The sequence below is a fragment of the Podarcis melisellensis genome (genome assembly GCF_964234715.1).
Source record: "Podarcis melisellensis genome assembly, chromosome: 10".
Taxonomy (NCBI): domain Eukaryota; kingdom Metazoa; phylum Chordata; class Lepidosauria; order Squamata; family Lacertidae; genus Podarcis; species Podarcis melisellensis.
Genome location: NC_138542.1, coordinates 7,591,442 through 7,617,194, shown reverse-complemented (window position 1 = coordinate 7,617,194; position 25,753 = coordinate 7,591,442). Strand labels below are relative to the sequence as shown.

The 25,753-nt window shown below is 44.1% G+C and overlaps 1 protein-coding gene across 6 annotated transcripts in view; it reads left to right on the top strand.

Moving 5' to 3' along the window:
- The window catches only part of ATXN7L1 (ataxin 7 like 1), a 78,183-nt gene that overhangs the window by 15,538 nt on the left and 36,892 nt on the right, over positions 1–25,753 (top strand). For 4 of the 6 annotated variants that reach the window (XM_081927670.1, XM_081927669.1, XM_081927671.1 and 1 more), the window contains one exon: positions 18,654–18,758. The exons of 1 other annotated variant lie outside the window; for it this stretch is intronic. In XM_081927670.1, the coding sequence (XP_081783796.1) occupies positions 18,654–18,758 (105 nt within the window). Of the gene's footprint in view, positions 1–12,006; positions 12,028–18,653; positions 18,759–25,753 lie in introns of those variants that run through there. One more of the 6 variants, XM_081927673.1, reaches the window with a different exon arrangement.

Below are 25,753 nucleotides of genomic sequence, written 5' to 3'. Positions count from 1 at the left end.
TGCCCCAGGGAAAGTATTGCTTCTTACCACTGATGTGAAGGGAGAATTGGCCATGCCACTAGAAAGAATGTTTTTGTTTGTTTTATTCTTTCGGGTTGTTGGGGTTTTTTTGTCACTTTCCATCACTTTGTGCTTTGCTATAAGGTGATGTTCTACTGAACAGGCTTTGCTGCTGGGACAGAGACAGAAGAACTGCCAGGATATGAGAGCTAATTTATATGAGGGAAACATTTTAAACAATCCCGGTGAAAGATTCCCAGAAAACTATATAAAATATTGCTTACCTGAAGTTATAGTTTGTGTTTTTGAAGGTAACCTTAATGAGATTTATAAATTTAGTCTGAAGTGGACAATACTTAAGATATAACCTGCTGATTTTTTAAAATAAAGTATTAATTGCTCCCTTTTTCAAATAAAAAGAACGACTAAAACTTTCTTAAGGCAATTCGAATGTCATGACAATAGAAACAACTGGATAAATGAAAACAGAAAACAATGGGAAAATTTAAAGTGTCTTTAAACAGGAGAATAAGAAGGTTCTGTTTTTATGCACAAATGCAAGTAATGAGATAGATACTAGCCCATGGGTAGGCAAACTAAGGCCCAGGGGCCGGATCCGGCCCAGTCACCTTCTAAATCTGGCCCACGGACGGTCCGGGAATCAGCATGTTTTTACATGAGTAGAATGTGTCCTTTTATTTAAAATGCATCTCTGGGTTATTTGTGGGGCATAGAAATTCGTTCTTTTTTCCTTTTTTCCCCAAAATGTAGTCCGGCCCCCCACAAGGTCTGAGGAACAGTGGACTGGCCCCCTGCTGAAAAAGTTTGCTGACCCCTGACTAGCCATTTGCATTCAGGGGCATGCTAATACAGAGCATGTCCTCCAGCCTTGGGTGCTGCTGGTTTTACTTCACTCAGTAAAGGGATGTGGAGCAAGGCCTCATCCGGTAAGGTCTAAAGAGTGGAAAGGTTGGCGTATATGCTCATCCCAGGTCCTTTAGGAATTTCAGCTAAAGTTTCTTCGAAACCCCTCAGATCTGGACCAATATCGGTCAGCGTTGATTTGCCAACCCTGCAGTGGTTGTCGGTCCTTGGGGGTCTCAAATTTCAGTGATGCCCCAAAAAAATTGCCCCCTGCCTCTCACGCACCATTCTAAATCATATTTGTGGTGTCCTCTGCAGTGCCTGCGAGGCTCTGCACCCGATGCAACTAAACAATTTATGCTCCCCTAAATCTGACTCTGCCTGAGGCCAGTTCCCAGTGTTAAGGTAAAGGGACCCCTGACCATTAGGTCCAGTCGTGGCCAACTCTGGGGTTGTGATGCTCATCTCGCTTTATTGGCCAAGGGAGCCGGCGTGCAGCTACCGGGTCATGTGGCCAGCATGACTAAGCCGCTTCTGGCAAACCAGAGCAGCACACGGAAACACCATTTACCTTCCCTCCGGAGCGGTACCTATTTATCTACTTGCACTGGCGTGCTCTCGAACTGCTAGGTTGGCAGGAGCAGGGACCGAACAACGGGAGCTCACCCCGTCACGGGGATTTGAACCATCGACCTTCTGATCGGCATGTCCTAGGCTCTGTGGTTTAACCCACGCGCCCCTAAATATGACTGCTTGCGGCCAGAATGAACCGGTGAATTCTGCTGTAGCTGCAGCTTCCAGACAGAACACTGTACAGTAGCCAGCTAGATCAGGGGCTCCCAAACTGTGGTCCTTAGGCAAGTTTCATTCAGGTGATCTGTGACATGCGGGTTGGTTTGTGGCTGCAGATAGTAGACAGCACATCTTATATGCATTGTAATTCCACAGAATTCAAGGTGTAATTGCTACGACAGGCAGGAAAATCATAAAGTGGTCCACCAAGCCATTTTCAAGTGGTTCGTGGTCTTGGTGGGGAAGTAGGAACGCCGAGCTTAGATAGCCTACTTCTCTACTTACAGTATTGTTATGATATAGTGTGAGAATGATTTAATTCTCCCCCCCCTGCTTTCTTTAGGAAAGGAATGAATTTTTAATTCTATTCCTTTCTGCATTTGTTATCACACTTTCTACAAGGTGCTGTGGAGACAGGTTAATGCTAATAAGGTTATACAGTAACTACAGCAGCTATTTTATAGGACATAACAGGACTCTTAGTGTCTATGTTTTTCTCTCTCTCTCTCTGACTACTGTGTAGAAGAGAGCACAAAGCTACTCACTTGCAGTCTGGTATTCTTGGTGTGCTACACCCGTGTACATCAGGCCGCTAGTACTGTGGACACTCGGGTTAAGAACTTAATTCGTACCGGAGGTCTGTTCTTAACCTGAAACTGTTCTTAACCTGAAGCACCACTTTAGCTAATGGGGCCTCCTGCTGCCGCCGCACAATTTCTATTCTCATCCTGAAGCAAAGTTCTTAACCAAGGTACTATTTCTGGGTTAGCGGAGTCTGTAACCTGAAGCATATGTAACCTGAAGCATATGTAACCCGAGGTACCACTGTATTGTTGTTAATTACATTTGTATAGTGTCCTTCATCCGAAGAACACAGAGTGGTTCGCAGCATAAAAATACAAAATGAGAACACAAAATACATAATAAAACAAAAACCAACCAATAACCACCCCCTCCCACAAGCACATTTAAAAAGCCGTAGAATGTTAATAACCCAAAGGCCTGGTTTTAGAAAAATGTTTTTGCCTGGCGCCTAAAGAGATGCAATGAAGGTGCCAGGTGAGCCTCCTTGGGGACTGCATTCCACAAATGGGGGGGCCACTGCAGGAAAGGCCCATTCTTGTGTTGCCACCCTTCGGACCTCTCGTAGGGGAGGCACGCGGAGAAGGGTCTCCGATGATGATCACAGGTTGGTGGCAGGCTAAGTGGTTGCTTAGCCCATGCTGCTTATGGATTCTCAAAAGATATGGCATTTATCTTAGGGAGCTGACGTAATTGTCTATAAAACAAAGATCGAAACTGAATACCGGCCAACAATAATGGATGTAACATTACATCAGTCTGCAGCAGAGGAGGGAAGAAATGGGGCGCAGGACCACTCCATCAAAACAACTGGGGGGCCAGCATCTTTTGGTTCCTCCTCTCCTTGAATCTTTCCATCCCGGCTGGTAATTGGAACAACTTGCAATTAAGAACTGGAACCTGAGTTTGTTTATTTCCTAGCTCAGTTGGTTAAAACGTGGTGCTGATCACGCCCAGGTTGCAGGTTCCATCCCCATAAGGGACAGCTGTATATTCCTGCATTGCAGGGGGTTGGACTAGATCAGTGATGGCCAAACTCAGCCCTCCAGATGTTTTGAGACTACAGTTCCCATCATCCCTGACCACTGGTCCTGTTAGCTAGGGATGATGGGAGTTGTAGTCACAAAACAGCAGGAGGCCAAGTTTGGCCATTCCTGGACTAGATGAACCTCAGGGTCTCTCTCCCAACTCTTATGATCCATTTTTCTTTTGCCATGTCTTTTTGGACTGTAAGCCTGAGTATAGGGACTTTTCTTTCTTTTTTTTTTTTATAAATATTTATTAAGGTTTTTAAAAAAGAGAATACAATAATAATAAACATTATTGCTTTGTTTTAACAAAGTTTCATAATATTCTTGAGCTTCCTCACGTCTCCCGCTCCCATTTACATCTTTAATAATTTTTGTCAAGCAAATTATCATCTTATTTCCAAATCTATAACCACATGCTTAAATATCAATTCTTAATCTATTTTAATGATGGCCAATTATTTATAACCAAGCATCCTTCTTAGCATTCCACTAAATCGCAATATTTCTGCAGGTAGGTCTTGAATTTCTTCCAATCTTCTTCAATCCTTTCTTCTCCCAGGTCTCGGATTCTGCCGGTCATCTCCGCTAATTGCATATAGTCCATCAGTTGCATCTGCCATTCTTCCAGTGTGGGTAGATCTTGAGTTTTCCAGTTCTTAGCAAGTAGTATTCTTGTTGCTATTGTTGCGTACATGAAAAATGTTCTATCTTTCTTTAACACCTTCGGGACTTTTCTTTCTTTCTTTCTTTCTTTCTTTCTTTCTTTCTTTCTTTCTTTCTTTCTTTCTTTCTTTCTTTCTTTCTTTCTTTCCCACTCTGAGAACCTTTTCGGATGAGGAGAAGGATAAAACATTATTTTATAGTAAATGTATTCAGTCGTTCCCAATTGAACCAGAGGTGAACTGGATCAAAAAGGGGACGATGTAAAGAAACGTTACTTTCTTCCATCGGAAACAAGATTTATTTGCTGGAGTAGTTGCAACATTATATTATTTCCTGAGCCCTGCGACGTGTTGTTTACTCCTCCATTTTCTCAATCACCTAATTTATAATCTCCTTTGGACTGCTCCAGAGGCCATGCCTGCACCACAAGAACTTGTTATTTAGTGTGTGCGCCGTACATTTACATTAGCTTACTTGTCTGTTAGTTTCCTAAACTTCAGAAGGGCCATAGCTCGGTGGTACAGCATCTGTTCTACATGCAGAAGACTCCAGGTTCGAATCCTGGGCGTATCCCTGCTTTAGGGTTGCCATATGACCAGATTTTCCTGGACACGTCCAGGATTCAAACAGCGAAAATAGCGTCCGGGGGAATGTTTTAAAAAGGCCAAAATATCCGGAGGTTTGGGAGTGCAAAAAGCTGTACCCTGGAAGTGCAAGTGACCAGGCACACGCCTCTTCAGGTTCTGGAGTTCCTGTTTGTCAGGAATTCCAGAGTCTCTGGGAACGCAGTGCTAGGGCTGCGCCAGCATCGCAAGAGCCCTTACGCTGCCTTGTCAAAATCAGGCATCCTTTGGGTACTCCTAGTCTATTGGCAAAGGTGTTTGCACAGAAGGGGCCCAGAGCACGGCTTGGATGGCTTAACGTAGTTCTAGGTAAAGGTAAAGGTACCCCTGCCCATATGGGCCAGTCGTGACCGACTCTGGGGTTGTGCGCCCATCTCACTTAAGAGGCCAGGGGCCAGCGCTGTCCAGAGACACTTTCAGGGTCACGTGGCCAGAGTGACGAAGCTGCTCTGGCGAGCCAGCACCAGCGCAGCACACGGAAACGCCGTTTACCTTCCCACTATAAAGCAGTACCTATTTATCTACTTGTACTTAAGGGTGCTTTCGAACTGCTAGGTGGGCAGGAGCTGGGACCGAACGACGGGAGCTCACCCTGCCGCGGGGATTCGAACCGCCGACCATACGATCGGCAAGTCCTAGGCGCTGAGGTTTTACCCACAGTGCCACCCGCATCCCCAATGTAGTTCTAGAGATTGTGCAAAAAAAATACATAAGTATCTCTTTCCTTACCTGGGCATGCTAACGAGAGAGAGAGAGAGAGAGAGAGAGAGAGAGAGAGAGAGAGAGAGAGAGAGAGTGTTACTACCGTCACACTGCCATTCAGTGTAGACCAGCCTTTCTCAGCATCTGTGGTCCAGATTCTGTTGGACCACAATTTCCATCATGGTGGGAGTTGTATTCCAACAACATCTGGGCACCCGAGATTGAGAGAGGCTGGGGTAGACAGTGCTGAGCTATACAGACCAGTGACCTGGCTTGGCAGCTTTGTCTTTTCCTCAACTGGTGTATAAAAACAAAACTCCTCAGAAATTATGTTAAATCGTGAATTGCATCATAGATGAGCATCACAACTTTTTTTTTGAAAAAAGTCCTAATACCAGTGAAATTGGTGAAAAAGCCTCTGAGAACTGGGGGTGTATGTCAGCTGTGGTGTACTCTGATTTGCATGTGTGATCAGTGAGGGTTTCATACTTTCTATTGTACAGAGAATTCATAACTGAGAGAACATCTGCTTTTCAAACAGCCACAGGTTTGACCACAAAAAGTAGCATACAAAACCAGGTGTTGAGAGTAAGCTGCTGATTCCTAATACAGTGGTACCTCGGGTTACATACGCTTCAGGTTACATACGCTTCAGGTTACAGACTCCGCTAACCCAGAAATATTACCTCGGGTTAAGAACTTTGTTTCAGGATGAGAACAGAAATCGTGCTCCAGCGGCGCGGCAGCAGCAGGAGGTCCCATTAGCTAAAGTGGTGCTTCAGGTTAAGTACAAATTAAGTACTTAACCTGAAGTGCCACTGTACTGACACAGAATCATGATTTAAAAAGAGGAACTTCTGGACAGTCATGAGGAGTTAATGAAGTGGAAATGCAGGAATCTCTTGTCTTTACTGTTGCAATATACAGTTATTAATTCACACTTGTGTGTGTGAAAGGGTTAATCCAGGCATAGGCAAACTCGACCCTCCAGATGTTTTGGGACTACAATTCCCATCATCCCTGACCGCTGGTCCTGTTAGATAGGGATGATGGGAGTTGTAGTCCCAAAACACCTGGAGGGCGGAGTTTGCCTGTGCCTGGGTTAATCTGAGCTCAGGCTGCAAGTGAGTGGCTCTCAGCAGCCGCTTCTCCCCCCTTCTCATTCTCTTTCTCTTTGTGCTGTCTGGAACATGCATAAATGTCCTCGGTCCAGTATACCTGAAGGAGCGTCTCCTCCCCCATCGTTCAGCCCGGACACTGAGATCCAGCGTCGAGGGCCTTCTGGCGGTTCCCTCATTGCGAGAAGTGAGGTTACAGGGAACCAGACAGAGGGCCTTCTCGGTAGTGGCGCCCGCCCTGTGGAACGCCCTCCCATCAGATGTCAAAGCGATAAACACCTACCTGAGATTCAGAAGACATCTGTTCTTGGAAGTTTTTAATATGTGACATTTTAGTGTATCTTTCATCTTTGTTGGAAGCCGCCCAGAGTGGCTGGGGAAACCCAGCCAGATGGGCGGGGTACAAATAAATTATTATTATTATTATTATTATTATTATTATTATTATTATTATTATTATTGCTCATTCAAAGATTGCATTATCCTTTTTGTAAGAAAACTTTGTACTTTTCTTTTTAAGTTGTTTAGAACCTTCTACTACCATGTGTCTGTGATTTATTCTACCCTAAGTGTTTTTGCTTAAAGTGTATTTTTGTGGATGGGGCCAGATAGCAAAATCTAACCAAATTTAAATGTGCTCAAAGCAATTGCTGTTGTGTTTAACGCTGCTACAAGAGAGTAAGAAATCTCTCTTCCAAAGCCTTTTTCTTCAACAATTACCATGGGATGTTAATCCATTTTGAAAATTTGCTTGCTCATGATGTTATGGTGCTGACTATCTTTGGGACGCGGGTGGCGCTGTGGGTAAAACCTCAGCGCCTAGGGCTTGCCGATTGCATGGTCGGCGGTTTGAATCCCCGCGGCGGGGTGCGCTCCCGTCGTTCGGTCCCAGCTCCTGCCCACCTAGCAGTTCGAAAGCATAATTAAGTGCAAGTAGATAAATAGGTACCGCTTTCTAGCGGGAAGGTAAACGGCGTTCCGTGTGCTGCTCTGGTGCCGGTTCGCCGGAGCAGCTTCGTCACGCTGGCCACGTGACCCGGAAGTGTCTGCGGACAGCGCTGGCTCCCGGCCTATAGAGTGAGATGAGCGCACAACCCTAGAGTCTGTCAAGACTGGCCCATACGGGCAGGGGTACCTTTACCTTTACCTTTACCTATCTTTGAGTATTATAGAAAATCACAGTATATTATAGCATAAAGTTATGTAGTCCTTTTTGCTCCCAAATAAATAGTTTTGCTAATGTTTTCAATGCTTACATATCCTTTGACCAAGTTCTTGCTGGGGTAGCAAATTTGGGTCTTATGAGAACCACTTTAGACAGTGAGTGGGGGCTCATTTGCTGGTATGTTGGTATGAAAACAAAGTTTACACATAAGGAACCAGTAAGTTAAGCAGAATGTTTTCCCTGACATTCTAGTTTTCCAACTGCAGAGATTCTTATTTATTGTATTCTTTGGAATGGGGAAGCATTCAGTTATGTGAGCCCAATTGCAGCCTGACGTTGTTACAGTCCACACACGAGGTTACTGCCTTGGTGGGAAGCTAAGACTTTTTAGTGATGCGCCAAAAAAATAAAAAATAAAAATAGACAGCTAATCATCCTGACAACTTAATTGCTAAACCTTGATAGGTCCTCCTCTTTTCCAGCTCTCTTTTAATTATTTGAGGCTACGGAAGCAATTTTTATAATAATAATAATAATAATAATAATAATAATAATAATAATAATAATAATAAATTATTTTTATTAAAGGTTTTCTTTGGTTACAGTTGTCTCTAATTGCTCACCAAAGGCAGCTAATGATTCTTTCAATAGCACCACTTCTGGGCAGAAAGGTTTTTGCTGTTGTGCACCAGTAGTTTATGTACAGGGTGAGAAAATTGTTAACTTTGAGGGTGGTCACTTGACTTCAGTGTGTTCTGAATAAAAGAGTTTTCCAAAAAGCCCCCCTTCAAGGTTTGCTAGATATTTTGCTATAAATGCCAGGATGCTGGAGCAGGAAAATAAGAGGGTTAAAAAACTTGAAGGTGTTCTCCCCGCTGCCCTGGCATTGCTTCCCTCTCATTACTCCCTAGCAGAGAGAAGTGAGTCTCTTTAGCATGTGAGAGGGTAACTACAATCGGCTTATGGTATTAAATGGCGTGAGCAAGGATTCTTTCTAGGTCTGCAAGGCTGTGGATATCCATCATGGATTGTTCGTTTTTGTTTTGAAGAAGGGTTCTTTTGGTGACTGAGGCAGATAAGAGAAAGTTTGTGCTTCTCTGTTGTTTAGTCGCGTCCGACTCTTCGTGACCCCCTGGACCAGAGCACACCAGGCACTCCTGTCTTCCACTGCCTCCTGCAGTTTGGTCAAACTCATGTTGGTAGCTTTGAGAACACTGTCCAACCATCTCGTCCTCTGTCGTCCCCTTCTCCTTGTGCCCTCGATCTTTCTAGTACAGTGGTACCTCTGGTTGCGAACGGGATCCGTTCCAGAGTCCTGTTCGTAACATGAGCAGAATGCAACCTTCAGTGGTGCGTCTGCGCACGCGCAGGTTGCAATTTGCCACTTTTGCACATGCTCGTGACGTCATTTTGCACGTCTGTGCATGCACGAGCGGCAAAACCCGGAAGTAACCCTTTCTGGTACTTCCAGGTCGCTGTGGGACATATCCTGAAAGAACATAACATGAAGCGGACGTAACATAAGGTATGACTGTATGCTGTAATGTCTCTCTAAAAGCTGGGGGTGGGGGAAGCTACAGCAACTGTTACAGTGGTACCTTTGGTTACAAACCTAATTTGTTCTGGAGGTCCGTTCTTAACCTGAAACCGTTCTTAACCTGAGGTACCACTTTAGCTAATGGGGCCTTCCCCTGCCGCCGCACCGCCTCTGCGTGATTTCTTTTCTCATCCTGAGGTAAAGTTCGTCACCTGAGGTACTACTTCCGGTTTAGCAGAGTCTGTAACCCGAAGTGTTTGTAACCCGAGGTACAACTGTATTTCAGTTTACTCTGTAGTTCCCTCCCCGAAGTTCATTGTTCATGTTGGTAAAGCTGTTTTCTGTTGCTCCAGAGAAGCGGACACGGAGCAATGGTTCCAAACTACAAGAAAGAAGTTTCCACCTAAACATTAGGAAGAACTTCCTGACAGGAAGAGCTGTTCGACAGTGGAATTTGCTGCCAAGGAGTGTGGTGGAGTCTCCTTCTTTGGAGGTCTTTAAGCAGAGGCTTGACAACCATATGTCAGGAGTGCTCTGATGGTGTTTCCTGCTTGGCAGGGGGTTGGACTCGATGGCCCTTGTGGTCTCTTCCAACTCTATGATTCTAAGCCTTCCTCTCAACTTGAACATGTATGTGCTTCCTCAAGCCATTTGCGTAAAAGAAGCCGTGCACCACACAATGCAGTGGATGGGGCAAAAGCATCTGAGATGGTTCACCTCTGTAAGTGTTACAGAAGACGATTGTTGGCTGTGTAGTACACATTCATAGGATCTTAGAGTTGGAAGGCACCTGTGCTGGGCCCGGGGGTTAACCTGAGCAACGCGGTCCAGGTCTGGTCCCGAATCCACGAGGAGTCAGTCCAACAGGGCCAAGGCAGGAAACCAGGCTAGGTCAGGCGCAGGGTAATCGGCAGGTAGAAGCAATGTTGCTCCTGCAACTTGGGGCGGGGTCCAGCAGCCTTTTATCTCTGTTGGGTAATGGCCAGTCCTGATCCCCCGGCAACTCACCTCCCTGTCTCGCCCAAAGGCGAGCACTCCTCCTGCGAGTCATGCCCGCATCTGGAGCCAGGGCAGGCTCAGGCCCCTGACTCGGCCCAGCTGGGGTTTGTTGCAGGGGAACCTGTGCAGACTGGGACTCTTCAGGATCAGGCCCCAGACTCGGTTCAGATGCCGCCTGAGGCAGAGGATCCGGTGCAGGTCCTCCTCCGGTTCCGATAGACAGACATATAGTTCCCCCACCCCCTTTAAGAACAGGGCCCTTGTTAAGTTGCCTTTGGTCACATAATAATAATAATAATAAATTTTATTTATATCCCGCCCTCCCCAGCCGAAGCCGGGCTCAGGGCGGCTAACAACAATAAAACAGTACAAAAGTACAGCACAAACAACACTCTAAAATCATTCATTATAAAATTAATTAAATTCAAGCCACTGGCCACCATTGGGCCAGAGCTCCGCGAAGGTTGCCAAGGGAGGGGGTCAGGCTGTGCCCTGGCCAAAGGCCTGGCGGAACCGCTCTGTCTTGCAGGCCCTGCAGAAAGATGTCAAGTCCTGCAGGGCCCTAGTCTCTTGTGACAGAGCGTTCCACCAGATTGGAGCCACAGCCGAAAAAGCCCTGGCTCTAGTTGAGGCCAGTCTGACCTCCCTGTGGCCTGGGACCTTCAAGATGTTTTTATTTGAAGACCATAAGTTTCTCTGTGGGGCATACCAGGAGAGGCGGTCCTGTAGGTACGAGGGTCCTAGTCCGTATAGGGCTGATATTGCAAATGCTGCTTTTCTTCTAATGCTGCTTTTCTAATGCTAATGCTGCTTTTCTTCTGCAGCAGTGTTTATGCTTTTTATTAACCCTCCTATACTTATAATAAGGAGTCTTTTACTAATACAATATTGGAATCAAAGAGTTAAATCATAACAATGTAAAATTTAGGCAAATGAAAGTGGTGTGCAATGTTAAATGAAACTTTATTATTTGAAGTGCAGAAAGATGGTCTCTGGAGTCTGTTATGGGCCTCATTGTTAGCAATTCAGTTTGCCTTCAACTGAAAAGTATGAATTTTGAAAAACAAAACAAAAAACTGAATCTTTCATACCTTGTTTTAACTTTTCATCAGCATAGATTCCTGCCGTGTTGTTAAATAATTCCACTGTGTAGGAGTCATCAACACCCCTTCCCCCCATGTCATTGAGATAAAGTATTTGATTGCCCCTTATTCACTTTATTTGGAGGCTAACAGTCTGCTTTGTCTTTCAGCGAAATCCTCAGTGTAAGAACAGAACCAAATTTCAGATATTGTGGGGTTTATTCTGAGGTGTTTCCATTCCAGCCTCTTTATTGTAGGAGAGTTTAGAAAGTGTGAAATAGCAAAGGGGGTTTTCCCATGGGAGGGGGCAGGGGGTTTTTTGGGGACACACACATACTTTTGGGGTCAGCTATGGCCCACAATATGTAGTAGGGTTATGGTTTAAGTTAGTCTTATCATTCAAGACAGGATTTATTGTTACAACTATATCTTTATTGGAGAATAAATCTGTTTTCTTCTTTTGATAATGTCTTATTTCTATAACTGTTAAGTTGGTAAAATACAGTTTGTGTTTTCTAAGAATGCTACTGTAGTGCAGTAAAATTGGAAATCTTAGATGCATGTCTGCCTGTGTTGTGGACTTTAAAATGTAACACACCTTTCCAATTTGGCCTGTTTAATTGCTACATTCTCAGGTTCATCTCTGGATCTGTAGCAATTTTACATTGTGCTGTTGTGAATATTAGCGCGTCTATTAAGACAGTGTGATCCATTCATTTCCTGTTCGGATTCTGTTGGAGAAATGTCTGGTGGATTGTGCCTCTTGGCATTAACCACAAATGTGCATCATTGCTTTAAAATACTAAGTAAAGGACATGAACTTCTTGTTTCCTTTCAGTGGTGAGAAGATAGCAAGATTCCTGAGCCAGGTAATCTTAACTCTGTACCACAATGTGAGATAGTAAAAATAACCGAGTTCTCTGCCAAATCCAGCATCTCTGTTCAGCCCTTTTCAACTAATCTGTCAATGTATTTCTCACACATTCATGAGATCATGGTTGGCCATCCTCATTAAGCACGCCACACTTCACTCTGAATGCATTCTGGTGAAAAAGCAATTGTCTGTGAATATTATCTTAAAATGGGCTCAGTATAACAAATTGACTGTTGCATGAGAGGCCTAGCACTTTAATTATGTGCAGCACCATGGCTTTACAGTCTGTGAACAGACAGGTCCAAGAAATCCAGCAATTTAGTGATAAACAAATGGTTTTCACCCCTCGCGATGGGCCTGTGGATCTGTTGTCACTTGTGGCTTCTACATGGTGGACTTTGTCAGGAATAGTTGCAAAGGAAAGGGACCAGAGAACAGTGTGCAAACGCGAAATATTGTGCTGTAGGTCGTGTCTTTTGGGAGTTAGTATGCTTGTGAAAAGCATGCTGTACCTATGCACTGTTCTATGGCATATATATTACTGTCTTTCTAAATAAGATACAGCACAACTTTCAGTGTGAACTGAAGTGTGTTGACTTCGAAGACCCACTGGTTTTCAGTATGTAGTTAACTTCTGAGTAACTGTGCTTGGAAAGAGGGCTTTCTCAGGTGCAAACAGGCTGGTGCTTTTGCAGTCCCTTCCACCTCAAAGCCTGAAACCTTTATGAGGTTACCAGGCCCCTGAATCCATCTTTTGCTTCTCATAATTGTGGGCAATTTAAGGGGATGTCAGTAAGCTAGTTGGATTCCTTGCTTTCTGCCTTCCCCCTCTTTCATTGATGGATTAGATGCACTTCAGGTAATTTTTTATCTGTTTTAGTATTTTAACTTTGTTTTAAAGCGTGGTTGTGAATTTTTCTTGATGCTTTATCTTTTTGTAAACTGCTTTGAGGTGGGGGTTTTTAACAACCAAGTGGTGCATAAATTTTATGAAATAAATAATGTTGTGTTGCATATAAAACGCTCAGCCTGTAAAAAGCTCAGCTTGTCAAAGATAGGCAGCTTTTTGAAGTGGTGGGAGCATTTTCCTACTTGATCCTAGGATCCCTTTATACATTATGTTATTTTTTTAGGTACTCACTTAAAAAATACATAAACTTGTGAATATGGCAAATACATGTATTACAGAAGAGCACTTGTTGGAGAGCCAGGATTGGCTGCACCTTGCAGAGTTCATTGGCAAAATTGGGTTTTCCTTTCTGACCCATAGAGGAATTCTCTGGGAAGCGGGTGGCGCTGTGGGTTAAACCACAGAGCCTAGGTCTTGCTGATCAGAAGGTCGGCGGTTTGAATCCCCGCGACAGGGTGAGCTCCCGTTGCTCTGTCCCTGCTCCTGCCCACCTAGCAGTTCAAAAGCACTTCAAAGTGCAAGTAGATAAATAGGTACCATTCCGGCAGGAAAGTAAACGGCGTTTCCGTGCGCTGCTCTGGTTCGCCAGAAGCGGCTTAGTCATGACCCAGAAGCTGTACGCCAGCCAATAAAGTGAGATGAGCGCCGCAACCCCAGAGTCGGTCACGACTGGACCTAATGGTCAGGGGTCCCTTTACCTTTACCTTTATCCCCCATTTCAGTGCTTTTCCTGACAGCTGAATTTTGCTGCTTTTGCTTGATTCTCTCTCCCCACCCTCCAAACACACACACACAAACACACACAAACACACACACACACACACACACACACACACAGAGTTTATGTGAAAGCAGTTCACAAATCTTGGCACAATTGCTAAAGAAGTTTTAAAGCTTTGCCAAGAGACTCACTTAATGACTTGCCGGATTTCTTTTGTTATCTGCTTTAGTGCTATCTCCTCCGCAAATAATTTGTCTGTGCTTCCCATGTTTGCTTTCACCCAAAGGGGATGTTTTTGTCCGAAAGCCAAATGTTGCCTTGTTACTACTTATAACCAGAGCGTTTTTTGCAGGTGTCAAACTGCAGATCTTTTAATCTTTCCTCATTAAACCTGTTTGTTTGAGCACTCCTCTGCCCACTGAAAGCGCATGCCCCCGACTTTACATTTACCCCCACGAAATGAAATCGGGATTCCTTTTAAGATTAATGAACTTGCAGGGCCAGCGTGCCACATTTTTAGTGATTTCTGAGTTATTTACTTGGAAATTGTTGCTCCATTGTTGTTCCATTGTGGGGACGTAAGAGTGTGATTCCTGTGAAAGAGTCATACAGCTAAATTGGTATAATTCACTTGGAACATCTTGACCTTATTCAAAGGGCAATGATAGGATGGCATGCTTCCAGTCTTTGAATTCTTGTTAGTCCTGAATACTTTTTCTGTGATTTGAGTAGTGTGATTCAACTCTATTGTGTAAAATCCATACTGGCAGGTTAGGTCTTTAAATTATCTTCTCCTTGGAAGTGTGTGTGTTTATACAGATAAATATATCTACATATCTACATAAGAGAGCACACCAGTGGCGTAGCGTGGGTTGTCAGCACCCGGGGCAAGGCAAGTAATTTGCACCCCCTAACCCATGGATTTGCGCCCCCTAACCTGTGGATTTGCGCCCCCTAACCCTAACCCCCAGATGTTGCGCCCGGTGCGGCCGGCCCCCCCCCCTGCACCCCCATGCTACGCCACTGGAGCACACAGAGGACATATGTATAACTTCAAACCACAAATCATTTCTAGTTTCATTTGGGACGATCATCATTTTATCAAAAACAATTATTGTGATGTTGTTCAAATATCCTCATTTAAAATGCCAATAAATGATTTGGAAATCTAAACATCTATTCTGAGTCAGCTATGAGAGAACATTAAAACATGCACTCTTGCAAACAAACAAACAAACAAACAAACAAACCAGGAAACAAAATGAATGTATTTGATCTGCTATAGTTGTGCAATTATGGGGTTTTTTTCCACGGCGAGAGGAAATATTGCCAGTAGTTTTATACACCATCTGTGATTGCGCTCCAAAGCAGGAGGGGAAAAAACTAATTAAGTATTTTACTTTTATAAAGAGTTACTTTGAAGACCCACTATTTCTTTTTTACCTCCCTTTTATGAGCTTACTTTAACCAAATTACAGAACTGAATGGTGGCAGTGAATTTGTTCTTCCGTTAGTGAGCTTTTAGTGCTGGGCGAGGGATCTTGAACATTTCAAGAGTGGCATGGAGCCTAGATTCCCATTTTTCACCCTAGGAATCTGAATTGGGATTATGCTGCTGAAGAGAGGCCAAGTTGAAGGGGAGTCCCACTGGTAAACTAGTTTGCTTGGGGAAATAAAATCGTTTGAGAAGATAAGGTGAATTTGCGTTTGAGCTTAATCGATAGAGCAATCCTTGTTCCCCAGTACAGGGAGAAAGATGCCACCCCTATGTCAGTCAGCATAATGTCCACCATATCCTTTGTTTTTCCAGCCCAAAACTGGAGGGTGAAAACAAACTGCTTCAAAAGGCACAGAATGGAGCAACAGCAGCCATGTTCCCAGCACCCATGGCAACACCATCTGTGCCCACCTATTGTGGGCACCCAGGGACTCCCCCATGTTGGCTGGACGTGTAGGACACCTGGCCCATAAGTACTGTGTCTGAACACAGAAGGGGAAGAAAATAGCAGTCATTTAATATATTGCCCAAACAACAACCTGGGAAGAGACCTGCACATAGCTCACACAACTTCCCTTCAGTCAAGAGAGGAAAAGATTTTTTTTGTCAAGAACCAGGATTGATGGCAAAAGAAGCCACAACTGTCTACCAACATCTACAACCTCCAGTGTCTCGCTATCTAGGGCATGGAGTTGGAAAACAGTGTTATTTTTTGTTACCTGTGCTTCACTTGCACTGAAGGCTCCATGGATCCAAATAGCATGTCCAAAGTCCGTTTCGGGGAGCCCTGTGGCAGTTTATTTCCTGGGGTAAAATCCTAAAAACAACAACTTCAATCGCAAAAAAATCTCAACAACTTAAACTTCAATCCTAAAAAAAAAAAAGGTTAACAATTTTGGTCAGTCCTCATGGCCCTTCACTTCATCAAATCTGGCCCTCTTTGAAAAAAATTGGACACCACTGTTGTAAGCCATCTTGATGGTTCTCAGAGGACCAAAAAGAAGGAAACAAATGCTGGAGGGGGGGGAGAGATGAAGTGGTTTTAAGTGTATTAGCTCTAAATATTTTGACTGCAGATAGGATGGCAACACTGCCATTGCCCTCCCACATATTTTATTTCCAACACTGTCGGGTTATTTGCCGTTTTCCCCAAATTACACATTATTGAGGTGAAATTTCATACCTTTCAGTCTGAAAAGCGATTTCTTATGAAAAAGTTCCACCACCTCGTTAAGTGTGTGTTTAGCTGTGGTAGCAATCATTGGTGCAGCTCCTCTGTGCTTTTAAAACTTCAAACCTGTAATCCTCTTTAGTGAATCTTTATAAAGGCTGTTGAATTGCATCATCTCATTGGATTGGGTGCAGTCTAGGGGACGTTGGGTGTCTAAATTTCATTGTGGTCTGTAGAATTCAAGTGCACAATTAAGTGCTCTAGGTTCGGTCGCTTTATTTTCAGCGAATGGTAGGCACACAGCGTTTTCTCTGCGTTGCACCTTGAATGTGTTAGCATCTAACATTGCAACTTCTTCCACTGTTAAATCTAGTGTGCTGGGGATTTTGTGGGTTTCCGTTGGACAACTTGAATTAAAAGCTGGTGGCATTTGTGATAAAATTTTCAGGAGAAATGGAGAAAATTCTGTTTTCTCGTAGGTAAGATGCAGAGGGCTGCTTTAGGAGTCAAGAGCAGGACTTTGGAAGGGTACAAGTAGTTTATCTGATACAGGATGGTGTGCACCTCATTGACATCGTGCACAGAATAACCCCCTTTTTAAAGGTGTTGCTGGAGATAAATGAACTCTCAGTTAGTCTAACCATTCAGCAGTTCCACTTTACCATTCATTTCAACAAGGGTTAATCGAAATACCGATTGCTTAAAATTAAAGCTTTAAAAGAAAGAAAGAGTTGAAATTGTGGCAGGAGAAGAGATGGAACACCAGGGAATGACTGACCTCATAATCATTGAAGAATGGATGGAGTTGGTAGTTCAGGCTTTTTAGAAAATGTTAGGGATATTTCAGACGGTGACTGGTGTTCGCTGCAAGCCTATTAGCATGCGAGAGTTAAGAATTGCCCCTTATCTGAGAACCTGTTAGGTCACTAATTGAAGTCACTGGAGGTGACTGATAAATGCAAAGGGTCGAATCCCAAGGTTCCTTTCCTCTGGTTGAAAGAGCCTTCCTCCTGTAGAGGAAGGAAGCCTTTGAATTCAGAATACTGTGTTTACTCCAATGCTCACCTTTTTTTGGGCCAAATTAGGTTGCCAAAATTAAAGTGTGCATTAGATTTGATGGCACATTTATATTTGCCAGCAAATACTTTTTTTGGTTTCAAGGTTCTGAAAATTGAGGTGCTCATTCCATTCCATGGCACTTTACACTCGAGTAAATACGGTATTTGCAGACAGTGAGCTTTTTATGCTTATTAGTGAAAAGCAGTTCTGCTAGGCCTCATGTTGGCAGTTATTGACCATTGCATTTTAAGCTGAATCATCCTCTTTCTTTAAGAGTGAAAGAGAATGCCTTATAGGTATATTGCTGCATGTACTGTATGTATATATTTTAAAAAGAGACTCGGGCAGTGAGATTACAAGTACTTTAAGTGGGATTTTGGGGATGACACAGTCACTACTGCACAGATGCACCATCACTGCTCTCCGTGTTGAGACCATGACCCATTTGGTATTTGATTTCTGTTCCATGGATGTAGAAGTCCGAGGGCAGACTAAACTAGTCATTTTTTTCTGCTGATTGTTTCCTAATTAGCTGAAGAGTTTTCCCAGGTTTGTTGTGGATGGAAACTTCTATGCCAATCATTTCTATACCTCACCCCTAGGTTGTAAAAATTAATGAGAAAAGTGAAGGCTGCAGCTCAGCAGCTTATGTGTGTGGAAACAATGGGTCCTTGGCCAGGAGTTCATTTCAGTCTGCGTTGTGTAGGACACATCCTTGGGAATACTGGTTGACGACTGGTAATCAGCACTGACATTTCCCGTGACTTCCAACACAACCAGGGGACATTTCTCCTTGTTCCCCTTTCTGTCTTGCCTTGTCACTAGTTCCTCACTCTTTTAAGATTTCATCAGCAGCCAAACTTTATATGACTATAACTTTTGGTAAGCTTCCTTCTTGAAATAACTTCAGAAATTGATTCTTTTTTTCTTTTTGGATGGGGGTGATGATAATTGCATTGGTTCTTCTTTTACTTGAACACCAGTTACCTTTGATAGTCACAGTGATTGAGCATGTTGTTTTTTGCACTGAGGTAATCAGACGTCCTATCCCTGATATACTAAAAAGAAAAATATATAGACTTTACAGAGTTAGAAAAGCTGTATTCTTAAGATTCTCTTCTTTGTAGTGATGCTAATATATTTTTTCCCTGAGTGTCTTTTTAAAATACAGTATGGTGGAATTTTAACTTTTTCTTAACTTTTTTTTTTTTGAAAGGACAACTTCTAATACTTGTATATATATATTTTTAACTTTCCCACAGATATGCACTTATTTGGCCATTATCCAGCTCATGATGATTTCTATCTAGTAGTGTGCAATATCTGCAATCAGGTAGTCAAGCCACAGGTTTTCCAGTCACACTGCGGTAAGTGAAAACTTTTGTTCCTGGTTTACGGGCTCGCTGTACATGTCCCAAAAGAAATGGTGCATTAGCAGTTAACTTCCTCCTTCCTCTTTTTCAAGCTGAACTTCTCATCTTGTTAAACCACTTGAAATTCAATTACCTTGCCGAGGTTGGAACCCTAAACGGACAGAAAACACCTTTTTTTTTAAGGGTGGGATGGCAGAAGTGTGTTTATTGCTCATCAAAGCCAGTTCCAAAAAATCCGTTACCTAGGAGGGAAAATCCAAGTGGCATTTCCCTTCCTGCTGATTGGGGTTTATTTATTTATTTCATTAAATGTATATAACGCTTGATGGTAGAAAATAAACCTCGGGGCAGTTTACGAAAACGATAAAGACCAAAAAAAAAAAAAAAGACAAAAATTTACAACATACAGAAGATTAAAGTTGCAAAAAAATAGACTAAAACAATTTTAAACTCCTACAAATTTTCTAAACATCTGTGCAGGCTTTCAACAGGTGCCAAAGGGAATACTGCCACATGGTTGGCACAGTTATGTATACTAACCAGTGTTAGGTCTGCTGCAGAGTGAGATTTGCGCCACTTATGTTCTGGTCCTCATCCAGATTGTCCAGAAATCCTCAGAGTAGCGAAGGGATGCTTGGGGTCCCAAACACCAAGGAGGAGGCTCAGGAATGATCATGTTGACTGCCCGTTTCATCTTGCCATAATCAGCCTTCCCTTGGTGCCCCTGTTCCTATAAATGTCAGGGACTATTCCCTGTGCTAACTCCTACCAGAGCATTCAGGAACACAACAAGTTCCATCAGTCTTTGAGAGAATCCCACCCTCTCAAATGGGCTCCCCAACCTCACAGGGAGGAATTGCCACTGTTAGTCCAAACTTAACCAGGTAATGGTCGGACCCTGACAAGGGAGTGCATCGCAGTCCCTCTATCTTCAGTCCATTCTTGTATCATTTGGGGCAAAGATAACATCAAGAGTGTGCCTCGCCTGGTGTGTGGGACTGATGACCATCTGAGAAAGATCCATGGAGGCCATGAAGTCTTCGTCTGGCCCAACAGCAGCCTCTGTGTGGATATTGAAATCACCCAGGATTATTGTTTTAGAGTCCTCCAACAGATACTACCTAAACCAGCCTGGTCAGGATTGCAAGGAAGTCAGTAGAGCAGCAGCATCCCTGACGTGTCTCTCTGGCTCAATACCAGATGCAGACCCAAGCCCATTCCAAGGTCAAGAGGAGATGGTGTTCTTGTAGACAACAGAAGCATCCCCACCTTGATACACGCCCCAGTCTAGCCTTGTGCAGTATCGAAAATCCAGGGGGCGGGTGCAACTGGGTAAGGTCAGGCCCACCCAGCTCAGTCACCCAAGTCTCAGTAATACAAGGCAAATCAGTCTGCTCATCCACAGTCAAGTTTGTTGTGGACTGAACTGTGATTCAGCAACGGAACCACCAGATCAGAGGGACCCAGTGGATATGCTACCGAGAGTGTGGGAATGTTCAGGGAGGCAGGAGAGGATATATTGTTAAATTATATCCTTCCCAACTTGTGTTAACAAGTTCTACAATTTAGCAGAGTAACATTCCCCTTTTTAAACTTGTACAGCAGATACAGTGGTACCTCGCAAGACAAAATTAATTCGTTCTGCGAGTTTTTTCGTCTTGTGAATTTTTCGTCTTGCGAAGCACGGATTCCCTGGGTATTAACAGTTTTAAGAAAAAGGAAACAAACTTGCAAGACGTTTTTGTCTTGCAAAGCAAGCCCATAGGGAAATTCGTCTTGCAAAGCAACTCAAAAAACGAAAAACTCTTTCGTCTTGCGAGTTTTTCGTCTTACGAGGCATTCGTCTTGCGAGGTACCACTGTAACGTCTTTGCCAGACTTGTATAAGCCTCTAAAATAAGTTTCCTTGGTAATTCCCCTTTATTCCTTCATAAAAAGATAGACATGACACGGTCTTGTATAAAAGTATATAAAATAGTTTACTCACATTCTGTTCACAGTAGGATCCCAGAAGGCAGACTTAGGTTACAAAATATATACACCTGGAATCTATCCCATCAGGAGATAGTTCCTTTGACCTCTCTTGGCTGGGAGCCAAGAGAGCATCTCAGGCTAATAAGATGTTGCTTCCTCGAGGAATGGAGTCAGAGAGAGAGATGTTTGCCTTCCCGGAGGCATTTTGTTACCTGCACAGGTGAGGCCACACCCACCTCTGGTCACATGCAGAGGAAGTCTGCCCCAGCCCAGGAGGAAACAGGAAGTTCCGACTGGCTGGTCCAGACATCCCCTTTTTATGTCCATTCTAGGAATGTTGTATTTGACTGCTCTGTGTTTCACATCCCACAGAGAGTTCCGCTGTAGTGAAAGGGCTGGAACAAAGAATGAAGCCCCCCAACTCCAGTCACGCTTTCCCCTACCCACCACCACTGGAATTGGAGCAGCCGCACAACTGCCACTCCACTAAGGAGCGTTACCTAGGGTTGCCATATTTCAAAAAGTGAAAATCCGGACAGAAAAGTTGTTGACGCCACCATTCATGGACCACAGAACAGTAAACTAAGGCCCAGTGGTAATAGGCACCCTACACTTTCAGAGGTAGAGGTTAAATCCGCTAGCTGATCTCCTCCCCTTGCCTCTCACGCAGGGGGAACTCCACCAAACTCTCACCCTGGCTGAGACTCACAGACCTGTCTCACACATTGCCAGGCCTACACTTCTATATCCTGACTGAATCCCTTTCGTGTTGTCCCCTTCGGGGCCGAACCCTAGATCACAGCTGCACCCCAGCTGCATGCACTCAGCCAGCAGTTAAAGTACTAACCCCCAGTACAAACAGCGCAACCAGATGATACACGAGCCAAACAGCTGTTGCAGCGCAAACACACTTGCTGGCTAGGAGGGAAGACCAGGCAAGGACCATCTTCCCGTTTCTCTGTGGGTCTGCTCTCCAAGAATGATTTATGGTTGCAATATTTGGGGGCTTTTTAGTTTAGAGAAAAGGTGAGGAGAGGAGTCATGATGGAGATGCCTCAAATTATTCTTGACTTGGAGGAAGTTTTTCTCCCTCTCCTAAAACACCAGAATTCAGGGGCATCCAATGAAACTGCATGTTGGAAGATTGAGGACAGGTGAAAGAGTGCACAGTGCATAGCTGAACTATGGAATTCGCTTTCATGAGCTGTTGCAATGGCCACCAACTAGGATGGCCCATTTAATGGAGAAGAAGACTATTAAGCGGCGCAGGTGGCGCTGTGGGTTAAACCACAGAGCCTAGGACTTGCTGATCAGAAGGTCGGCAGTTTGAATCCCCGCGACGGGGTGAACTCCCGTTGCTCTGTCCCTGCTCCTGCCAAACTAGCAGTTCGAAAGCACATCAAAGTGCAAGTAGATAAATAGGTACCACTCTGGCAGGAAGGTAAAAGGCGTTTCTGTGCGCTGCTCTCGTTCGCCAGAAGCGGCTTAGTCATGCTGGCCACATGACCCAGAAGCTGTACACCGGCTCCCTCAGCCAATAAAGCGAGATGAGCACCGTAACCCCAGAGTCGGTCACGACTGGACCTAGTGGTCAGGGGTCCCTTTACCTTTACCTATAAGACTATCTGTAGCTGAAAACCTTAGTGGCTGCACTTTGTTTTCATTGTTGGAGCCGGTGTGCTTCTGAATACCAGGAGGAGAGAGAGTTGTTGCCCTCAGGTCCCGCTTGCAGGCTCGCTCATCCCTTTGGCACGGCAAGAAGGGAGACGGGTTCTGTTGAGTGAGCTTAGTTTTTGGACCTGGAGTCAAAAGTCAAATGCTTCTGTACTTCCAAGCTACAGGGGTTAGTGAGAGGCTTCTTCCTACGCCTTTCATTTTCTTCTTCCGTGCCTGGGGGCTGCTCTGAGTGTTTGTAGGGCATAAAAGCAAAGCAGGTCAATGCACCTGTGAGCTGAAGGGGTAAAGGTGGATGTGCATTGGCTTGCTCTGCATACACGGTACATGCCAAGATTAGAGAAGTTGCCGAGGCAGAGCGGGCCTCTGATTTTCTGCCTCTCCTTCCTAGCCACAAGGTTTAAGCTAGAAAGAGGAGCAGATTTTCCCACGAGCTTGCTGTACATTCGACACGTGGGATAAAGAGGGTCCCAGCTGCAATTAATTTTTGACTGGCCAGGAAATCGCATTCTGTTGATTGCTGCCACTAATTAACACAGGGGACATCCTACAGACATGAGGTATTATCCCTGTGCAGCCACCATTGAAACAAATATTTATGCCCATGGATCAGAATTGCCTGTTTCCCACTCTGCTGCCTCTTCAATGGCCAAGTTTGGATTACTTTCTTACTAGGCAGAAACTATTCAACATTTGCAAAGGGGGTTAGGAACTCATTGCACATGGGTCCAGATGTTGCAGTCAGTATGCTACATGCAACCTGGGAATCTATGATGTGGAAAGGCTGGACACAGTCCTGTCCGCCCCACTGTTCATAGCATCTGTGCAGCATGAGGACTGTGTGTCATAATAAGCCTTCCCTTGCTTTATAGCTGGGCTGCCTCTGTTCCTTGAAATATCAGGGACTGTTTCCTATGCTAGCTCCCACCAGTCCCCATCGCAAGCGGCAATGAATACAGGACTGATACAGACCTGCCAGTCCATGGCTGAATACATTTTTAAAATTATTATTATTATTAAAATTTTATACTGCCCTATACCCAGAGGTCTCAGGTCGGTTCACAGAACAAAATCAAAATATAACACCACAAAATATATAATCAAAATCAAAACAACAACCTAATAACCCCCCACCCCCCCAAAAAACCCCATGTTTTAAAAGGGCATAGGATTTGTCAATGAAATCAACCAAAGGCCTGGTTAAAAAGGAACATTTTAAAAAGGTGTATTATGAAGGTGCCTGGCGAACCTCACTGGGGAGAGCATTCCACAGACGTGGAAACACTGCAGAGAAGGCCCGTTTTCATATTGCTACCTTCCAAACCTCTCAAGGAGGCACGAAAAAGAGTTTCAGAAGTTGATCTCGGGGTTCATATGGAGAGAGGCAGTCCTGAGCCATTTAAGGCTTTATAGGTCAAAACCAGCACTTTGAATCTTCCCCTGAATCCTGCCCCCTTTCCCCCTTCTTATTTTTATTTTTGCCGCTTGTGTAAAGCTGAATGCACACAAGTTCAGTGTGCATAAATTGCGGGTTTACTGTATGCTTTAAATGTGTGGTGTACATGTGGCAGAAGTTGAATTCCACAAGCTTCCTGAAGAAAGGTACCTGCTGTTTGCAGTTTTTGCTTAAGCAAGTATGTTCTGCACTTCATCACAAAAGCAAGCAGACCAGGACTGTGGGAAGTTCCTGCCTCAAAGCATCCTTACTCAGCAAACCATTCCCTTTCAAATTAGCGAGATTTGCTTTCAATCAACATACATAGGTTCTGGTTTGAAATTATGTTGATCCACCCTGCCGAAAAGAGTATTGCATTAGAATGAACATGTGCCAACTGTGAACAAATAAGATTTCCACCTTGAATCACTCCCCTGCACGAGCCCCACAAATTGGGATTCAAGCCATATGAAAAAGTAGCTTGATGCAAGTGAATGGGCACAGCAAAAAATTCAATTTAAGTATTGGAGTTCATATCAGCCACGTGTGCTGTTTTCTTATTGTCGTTCTATATGCATTGGCTCCTCTTTAATAATGCAGAGTTGAGCTGTTTGGACATTAACCTCATTTTAAAGTATTGGCTGTGAGTGCGAACTCTGTTTATGTCAATCTGGAGGTACGTCCTGGGTCTGTGTGTGTGTGTGTGTGTGTGTGTGTGTGTGAGAGAGAGAGAGAGAGAGAGAGAGAGAGAGAGAGAGAGAGAGAGAGATGGAGCAGCATATTCCATTGTGCTAAATTTACAGATTGCCGGTATAAGTAGAGGAAAAGGCTTCAGATAACTTTTGTGGCTAAACAGTTTGCTTCTTTAGGCTGCCCTTTCTTTGAAAGGGCACAGCTAATCAACAGCCTCATTTTATTTTCAGCATCTGAAAGCTTCCTACACATTTACGCACTTGTTAGGATCACTTCCTTGGCTGCTTTAAATAACAGCTACCTCTTGCGTAGAAGCTGAAGGCACCGTAGGCCACAACACCGACTGATCTTATTGACAAAGAACTGGGGCTTCTCTTACAGTGTGAAATAAAGCTGGTCTAACATGTGACTTTGTGGCCCCTTTGTAAAGAATATTATTCTTTAAAACTGTGTTTAATCTCTATTTCTCTGTCTAGCATACAGATCATAACATTCCCAGTCACAAATCATAGTAGGTGTGTGTCACCAGGAAAAAAACCCTCTCTTACTGTAATTCTCACAGTACAGTAAACCACCACAATATTTTGTGACTTGCTATCTCGTCAACGGGTGCCGTGGGTTAAACCACAGAGCCTAGGATGTGCCGATCAGAAGGTCGGCGGTTCAAATCCCCACGACGGGGTGAGCTCCCGTTGCTCGGTCCCTGCTCCTGCCAACCTAGCAGTTCGAAAGCATGCAGTGTAAGTAGATAAATAGGTACCACTCTGGCGGGAAGGTAAACGGCATTTCCGTGCGCTGCTCTGGTTTGCCAGAAGCGGCTTAGTCATGCTGGCCACATGACCCAGAAGCTGTACACTGGCTCCCTCGGCCAATAAAGCGAGATGAGCGCCGCAACCCCAGAGTCGGTCACGACTGGGCCTAATGGTCAGGGGTCCCTTTCACCTTTACCTTTATCTCGTCAAGAGATCTAGGAATGAGGTGTAGATAAGAGTTAGATTTTTTTTTTTTTTTTTAGAATGGGGGAAGAAATTCAAAACAATGTTAAGGTGCTTCTTCAAACCATAGGCCATATAGGTATGGCTGTAAATCTCTTACAGTTGTTTGCTTGCTATTATGTTGTGGCTGAATCTTTCATCAGCCACCTTGGGTGATGCTGGTGTCCAGCATGGGATGTCTTCCTTTCACGCCTTTCAGCTATTTTTCTTTTCTTTTAA